Source organism: Manacus candei, unplaced genomic scaffold (genome assembly GCF_025592945.1).
Source record: "Manacus candei isolate 608988 ecotype Guabito, Panama unplaced genomic scaffold, ASM2559294v1 h1tg000005l, whole genome shotgun sequence".
Taxonomy (NCBI): Eukaryota; Metazoa; Chordata; class Aves; order Passeriformes; family Pipridae; genus Manacus; species Manacus candei.
In genome coordinates, this window is record NW_026138053.1 from 4,702,671 (window position 1) to 4,710,928 (window position 8,258).

Sequence of the window (8,258 nt, forward strand, 5' to 3'; positions counted from 1 at the left end):
ATGCAGTGCCACAGCTAGGTTTACTTGTTTGCTTGGTTATAATATTTTATGGTCTGATTCTGGGCTTATAGTACAAGGGAACTTCTTATGATAAATTGCAGATACGACAATGAGTGTCAGTATACAGCTCCCTGAGCAGATGTTCATTTAGTCTAATTTCACCAGTACTTTACTGTTCATCCAGAACAGATCTTGCCAGCTCAGGATGCAAACACAAAGAGAGAGAGCACAAAAGATCACTCTGCAAATAACCTGATCTGTTTCAGACACTTGGAGGGGAAAAAGAAAAACATTACTGGAACTTCAGAGTTCGAGGTTGGCTCCAGCAAATCATCCATACACCCACACCAGTGGGGGTAAATTTACAAAGCCCTGCGTGGGAAGTTGCACATTTATCTACCTCTGAACAATAGTTATTTTATGATTGCACTTAGAGATCCCCTGTGTCTGTTTTTAAGGTCTCTGTAGTTCTTCCTTTGTTCTTCCAACCTCTCCTGGCTTTGTTGGTTTTGCAGAGCAGGTAATGTCTGAACTCAGGGGTTGCAGCTTGTGAAGGAACAGGAAATTATCTGTCTAAAATGCAGAGGGTGGCTCTAGCTCACTAACACGACTTTCCTTCTCTCCATAGGTGTCATATGCCCGTCCAAGTTCAGCATCCATCAGAGATGCAAACTTGTATGTCAGCGGCCTTCCGAAAACCATGACCCAGAAAGAATTAGAGCAGTTATTCTCACAATATGGGCGCATCATCACCTCACGGATTCTGGTTGATCAAGTCACAGGTTAAAAGAAAACTTTTCTTGATATGTGCACGTTTTTTTGGGAATGGCAAAATTGTAAATGCTTCCTTGCTGCTGGGTTTTAGGACGGTATGCCTTTAGTGTAAAATGCAGTATCCGGTTCTTTACAAACATAACCAGGGGTATACAGTTGCTGCCTCTTTAATGAGGGAATCTCATAGTGCAGAACATTTTTTACTTAAAGTCATTGTTAAATATGATAGGGGCTGACTTTGGAGATTACAGATTAGGAAGAGGATTTTTTCTTTACAGGACTTTCCTTAACTTGGAAACTATGTATTCTGTGAAGTCAAAACCACCATTCAGTTTGTGTGTTACCTGGATGAGGCTGTTCCTGCAAATACTCATCTCTTCACATGTTTTTACTTCCCAGGGGTTTCTCGAGGTGTGGGATTTATCCGTTTTGATAAGAGAATAGAGGCAGAAGAAGCCATAAAGGGACTAAATGGCCAGAAGCCTAGTGGTGCTACAGAACCAATTACTGTGAAGTTTGCCAATAACCCCAGCCAGAAAACAAGCCAGGCACTCCTTTCACAGCTGTATCAGTCTCCCAACAGACGCTACCCTGGACCACTTCACCACCAGGCTCAGAGATTCAGGTAATTACCTGGAAAAGAACTGAAGTTCCACCAGCGACGACAATGTGGGGCAGGTGCTGTGCAGGAAAATGTGCTTTAGTTGCGTAGGCTGACCTGATTTTCTTTGTAAAATTAAATATTCTTTCCTGGAGAATGAGGAGGAAAAACTGCTGACAGCAGTAGTCATGTTGTATTTACTAAAACAGCTGAAGTACTGTACAATCAGATCTCATGAAGGCTCCCAGAAAAATGGAGGGCAGAATAGAGTTACACGGATAATCAAATGAGCAGTGACTGTCCTGTTCTTTCTCTCGTTTTTGGTAATGCTTTTATTTTCTGCTGTATTACTACAGTTTTGATGCAGCTTAGACTTTGATGTTAATGACAGTGGATTGGTAGCAGGAAAAAAGCTGAGTCTGTTCCAGTCAGAAGCAGTATCATTAAATTTATTAGCCTGAGATATCTGCTCTTAGTATAAAGAGACCTTGTATTAGTCTTCGGTGTGATTCTTCAGATGCTTTTGGGGATGTTTTACGCTTTGCATCCGGAATATACTGTTTCCATCTGATGCATAAGCCAGAGTTAGCAATACATGATGTTCCCATTACTTTTATACTTAATAGTTTTCAGGCAACCTAGCTTTCAAATAAAAAGAAAACTTGAACATATTTGCATAACTGAGTTGCACACTGGCTTTAGAGAATTATTCAAAAGTAATTTTAGTTTGTCAGTGATGAAAAGTGCTAATGAATTAAAGATCATAAAAAGTCAGTCATTGGATACATTAAATTTACGCTTGTTTTTGTGTCTTTGGCACGCAGCTGTGTCCATTGAGGTTATCACTGAATCATTCCATGGACAGAAGGACTTTATTGTGCTGCCATGGAAAGCAGATGATTATATTCTGCAAAATTTGGTGGTCATTTAGATTGACATATCATGAAGGATTAATACTAAATATATATAATAAAAAGGGGACAGCGTATTATGTAAAAGCAATTAGAGTTAAGAATTTTTCCAGTTCCAGCAATTTTGGACTCAACATTTTATTTCCAAGTTAACTGTAGATGTAAGGTAAGCAGTTGAATTACTTGCAAAAATTTCATACTAATACTGTTTAAAAAAAAAGACAAACCCTAAGGGGATTTTTTTTTTTTTTTTTTTTTTTTAAAACTGTGGAGATTAAGTTTTTCTCTAAGACGGTAGACAAGTTAAAAAAGGCTTTTAAATGCTGTGGCGGAAATTTAAGCACAACCTCAGACTTAACAAAGCAGGCCGGGAGTTGTTAGGCTCCTTAGATGTGTGGGAAACTTGTTGAACGTTTCTTCTTTGAAAATGGAACGCTATTAATAATAGTTCCATTGAGCGATCTTGCCATCTGTGAGACATTAACCCAAAGACCCTCCTTCTCTTTTCAGGCTGGACAATTTGCTTAATATGGCCTATGGCGTAAAGAGGTAATTAGAATTCCACAGATTGCCAGATGTCCATGTTGGCACAGATTGGTGCTACAATTTATTTTTTTTTAATTCACTAACTTTATTTTTTTTATTCCTTCTTTTCTTCCACCAGCATGTCAAATTCTTTTTAAGTTTGGACTTCAGTTGGTTTTGTTACTTTAAAGGCCTCATGCCCAAGTTCTGTGGGGCTTTTCAACCTTTTTTTTTTTTTTTATTTACAGGTGGGCTTCTCAAATGGTTTAGGTGCAACAGCTACAAGCATTCAAACTGCAGTTGCTTTGCAAAATGATGCTTTTTCCAGAATCAAAACTATTGAGATTTTAACAAATCTCTGATCTGATAATTGAAAACTTAAGTCAAAACCAGAATTAGGCTGCTGTTGTCTCAATCTCACAGTCAAGAGCACCTTTGTCCCGCATCTGGCATCATGTTTGACTTGAAAACACAGCTGTGTTGCACCTCAATCAGCCCGAAGTTTCTTTTGTTACAGGTTTAATACTTTGAATTTTTTTTTTTTCAGTCCTTGAAATTTTATTATTTTTTTTGTTTAAAATAGCTGTGTGTTTGTACGTGCACGCATGTGTGAAAGCTCGGCCGATTTGTGAACATTTATGCTGTTTCATGAGTATGTTTGATCTGATAGCTAAAATGAGTTGTGTTGTTAGTGTTTCTTCTAATGGCACAAATCAACGCGAGCGACCCTTACAGCAAAATCAAGGTGTAGTTTTATTCCTGATGTTACCGTAAGATGTCCAGCAATCCCCCACAATTAAGATGAGAAAACACTGCTTAATCACCTGAAATGGTCTACTCACCACACTTGAAAATTATTTGAGCTTTTATTTGAAGCTCATCCTGTAAAAAAGGTATGGTAAGTATATCTTTACACTAGCTAGTAGTAGACAGCAACGTGGGTTTTAACTCCTGCCACGGTGGCCATTGTACAGATCTCAAAGCTTGAGAGTACTTATAAAAGCAATAGTCAAAACAGAGCACCACTGCTGGTGTTCATTTGTGCATTTGTTACATCTGCAGTATCCTTAGTGGGGATGGGGATATGGTGAGTCAGAACTTACCACCTGATTTTATCACACATCGCTTCTCCTGTGTTCCCCCATCTCCTTTGTTCCTTGATACATTGTCAAAAACATGGTATAACTCTTGGCCTCGGGTGTCTGTCAGGTATAAGTCATATCAGAAGGATGGGTTTGTTCTGGGAGGTTTCCCTGGGTTTTTGCTGCTGCTGCTTCCCTGGAATTGCACTGGCAATGGCATTTTGCACTGATGTGTGGTGCAGGACATACAGGGCTTAGACTGAACCAGTGAGGATTTGCATTTTGATTTCATGTGACTGCAGAGGGAAAAAGCAAGTTACCTGCCTTCATAGGTTGTGTATCTACTTTCTTAACATTCAGTCTACAATGTTAGTCTGAAATCACGGCAGTGCTTAAGTCATTCTGTAGGCATCTTAAATTAGTTCTTATCTCCTCTCAGCAAACCTTGGCAACTTGTACCTGCACTAGCAAACCTTGAATTTATAGGTCTAGGATCGCAAAAAGTACTGTATTGATAATTTCTGAAACAGGAGATTGGCCCTTTCTTTCCCTGTGCTAACTGAGTGGTACTGATGGAAAATGAGATGTGCTGATGTGGAAAAAAGGTTTTATTGAGGCTAATTTCAGATCGCTTGCTAGTAGCAAAGCTACTTATGCAATAGGTGATCTTGTATTTGTGTCAATACACTTGCACCAGTTTTGTACGTGTTTTGTTGGCTTTACAGCAGCTGCTGTGCTCATGGTACGTAAATAGTTGAAAGCTGCATAGCTCCTAAAGGTTTCCAGGGAAAAGCCGCTGTCCATGAACTATAGGAAACTTTAACCCTTTACATCAGTGCAGCATTTCTTAAAAATGCAAAGCCTTATAACATACTGTGACATGCAGAGCTTTGCATTGTGCAGATTTTACAACACCCTTACTTACAGGCTAGTGCATCCCTTAGTGTTGTACTTGATGTTAAATTTAAACCTTTCAGAAAAGCAGCATTTGCTGGCTTGGGTATGTTCCTGGCACAGTCGGCACTGACCAGCAATGGACCTAAGTCCCATCTTCCAAATCTCAAAATGAGTTGAAACTGTTGGCTTGTACAATCCCTGGCTGCCTTATTTATGGTCCCACCTGCGGTGGAAGGAGCAGCATGCACTGGCCTTGTCCAGCCATCTTTCCATGCTGAACCATTATGATAATGTTACTGGTTTCAGTATGTGGGAGAGAAACTGAAAGATGTTGAGATGAGGATTTGCAAAAGTGAAGTTGAGTTGGAAAATTGCCACATATTTTTAATAAACTGTCTGCAAACCTTCCCGAGGATCGGATGCTGTGAGCATTTGTGAGCTGCTCATTTACAGCGTAGCTACACCCCAGTGATGATCCTCAGCTTAAGACACTTGGAATATATATCTTTTTTTCTGCTAAATATACATAGAAAGTGCCATCAGGAGTTAACAGAACGGTGAGCAGCCATCAAGTGTGTAGTTTCTTTTATGGTTATTTAATATACACTGCATAATATCATGCAGATTGCTAAATGTGTGTGGAAATTATTACAAGTATAAAAAGTTTTGGAGAGCACAAGAGCTCACTCAGCAACAGAGTCCCTCCTTTCCCTCCTTCTGCTCCCTCAGTCATCACTCAGAAAATCCTGAGGAATTATTATTCTGTTCTGGTATTAAAACTCGTCATATTGAAGGTACATGTGAAACTGGGTTTTTATTAAGACGTTTCCTCTGTGCAGTTGTTATTTTAAAACATATCCCAAAGTGTAGCTTCAGAAAGCATGTCATTTTTTTTTCACAGTGATGAAAGGAAAATTATGTTGATCCTGAGGGCTGATACTGCTTAACATCTTCATTAATAACCTGAGTCATGGGCTGCGATGCACCCTCCTCGCATTAGCGGGTGACACTAAATTGGTGAGGGAGCAGGGGCAGTCACTGTGCTCCTGGCCACAGCTGCCACTGGGGAGACCTTGAAAAGCTGGAGGAATGTGGTGGAAATTGGGAAAGGCAAATGTAGAGTTTAGCCCCTGACTGCTGCCTTCAGCTGCCTACAAAAGGGGCATTAGAAAGAAGACAAGGCCGAGCTTTTCTTGGAGGTCAACTATGAGAGGACAGGAGTCAGCAGTGACAAGTTGCAGCAGGGGAAATTCAACTTGAGGATAAGGGAAAATCATTCCCAGTGAGGATGGAGCCCTGGAGCAGGGGCTGCAGGAGCAGAGTTCCTGTCTGTGGAGACTTGCTAAACTTCCCTCTGCAGAGCCATGAGTAGATCTCGTTTGAGAAGTTTGCCTCTCTTGGAGCAGGAGGCTGATCAGATGATCTCCATGGATCCTGCCCAGCCTTTGTTATTCCGTGGAGGTTCTCTGTTCCTAAACAATACCACCCGGCTTTAGCTGCTCAATTTGGATGTTCAAGTTGAAGAACATGAGTCCCAAAGGACAATGAGGGAGGAAAGTTAGGGTGCTGTATTGCATTCTAGGAGCTTGTCAGTCCACATTGACTATTTTGAAGAACTCAAGAGCTTGTTACGGACACAAAGCCTCGCATTGTGAAGGTATCAGTTGATCTGCTCATTAATTGTATTTATGTTCTACTTACTCTACAATTGCTGCATAAACCTTCTGCAACAAAAATTGCTGCCTATGTGGCCAGCTTTAGGACTTTTTTATTACCTGGATTTTTTCCCAGTGTATGTCAATTATGGACCATGTTAGGAGGAGAAACAAATTCTGCCACTTAGAGACGTCTCTCTAATAGTATTTTTAGCTGAAGAGGCTACTGTTATAGCTGAATCCTGACAAAGGCATTTCATATTAATCTTTAAAAATAGGTCTTGAAGTTTGCTTGGGGTTTTTCACTGCAAACTAGTAGGAGGTAAAGCATTAAATCTCCCTTGTCCTGAAACTTATTTAGGTGATGGAAATAAGCGGCAAATTCCTACAGGCCTTTTTAAATGAACTCTTGTTTATCGCAGCATGTGCAGGCCCTCTTTGACTCAGATTGTCCTTAAGCATTTCTTTTATGAGGACTTTGTACACATCTAAGCAGGGCTTATCCTTGGAGGGAGATGCATTTATGCCCGGATTTGGTGTGTTTGTTCAGTACAGCTTCCCTCCACTTCAGTAGGAGTTAGAGAGCAAGAGTGGCTCTGTGGTCATCTTCCAGGGACAGGATCCAGAACCTTCATTAACATCAGCTTATTTATTTTAAAGTCTTGGACCCGTGTAGCTCGTGCTAAGAGATATATTTAGAATAGACCCCTCTTTTTACTCGGTAGGTTTTCTCCGATCACAATTGATGGTATGACGAGCCTTGTCGGAATGAATATCCCTGGTCACACTGGGACTGGATGGTGCATCTTCGTCTACAACTTGTCTCCCGACTCAGATGAGAGCGTGCTGTGGCAGTTGTTTGGTCCCTTTGGAGCAGTCAATAATGTCAAGGTGATCCGTGATTTCAACACCAACAAGTGCAAGGGATTTGGCTTTGTCACCATGACCAACTACGACGAAGCTGCCATGGCGATTGCCAGCCTTAATGGATACCGTTTAGGAGACAGAGTATTGCAAGTTTCCTTTAAAACCAATAAAACCCACAAATCCTGAATTTCATATCCTTACTTACTAAAATATATATATATAAATATATATACGAACAAAACAAAACAAAAAAAAAAAACTCTTCAAGGCTTATATTCAACCATGGACTTTATAAGCCAGTGTTGCCTAAGTATTAAAACATTGGATATCCTGTGAGGAACAGGAAAGGATTTTATAATGCTTAGAAAAAAAAAAAAAACCTTTGATGCATTGAATGTTCTTTCATAGCTGTCGTTGTTGAATATAATATACATAGATAACAATGTGCAGGGATTTTTACCCGGCCAGCTAGTTTTACTACCTTCCTTGAAGGTGGGTCTTTTTAAGATGACCATTCACTCATTTGAAAAAATAATAAAACAAAAAACAATTTTTACGAACTAATGGGATTAAAAGCGAGAAAAAAAAAGATTTTTGTTTTCTTTTCAGTTTTTTCAAAACATTGATTGAATCAGATTGGTAAACCCCCCACGCAAATTAAAGAGGAACAATAAAAATTGCAAAAAAGAAGAACATAATTTTGCAACTTTTTTTATTTTTCCTTTTTTCTTTTGTATCATGTGAACTAAACAGTCTTCTGTTAGGGAATGGGGTAACGGGGGATACCTGATGACATAACAATTTAAATAACATTAACAATGTTGCCAAAGAGGTGGTCTCTTTGCTGAAAATGGGTTTCAAGAAAAATCTATTTTTATAAAATATAAAGAATTTTTACAAGAGAATCTGGATTTGAGAAAAAATATTTTGACTGGCTAATTTAGGG

At 39.5% G+C, this 8,258-nt stretch overlaps 1 protein-coding gene across 10 annotated transcripts in view; it reads left to right on the forward strand.

The window, feature by feature from the left end:
* ELAVL4 (ELAV like RNA binding protein 4) overlaps nucleotides 1-7,616 on the forward strand; it is a 79,527-nt gene extending 71,911 nt beyond the window's left edge. For all 10 annotated transcript variants that reach the window (XM_051799935.1, XM_051799918.1, XM_051799887.1 and 7 more), the window contains 4 exons: nucleotides 629-782; nucleotides 1,174-1,399; nucleotides 2,797-2,835; nucleotides 7,171-7,616. In XM_051799935.1, coding sequence (XP_051655895.1) covers nucleotides 629-782; nucleotides 1,174-1,399; nucleotides 2,797-2,835; nucleotides 7,171-7,498 — 747 coding nt within the window. In that variant the 3' untranslated portion in view covers nucleotides 7,499-7,616. The remainder of the gene's footprint in view (nucleotides 1-628; nucleotides 783-1,173; nucleotides 1,400-2,796; nucleotides 2,836-7,170) is intronic.
* Nucleotides 7,617-8,258: the final 642 nt, after the last annotated feature.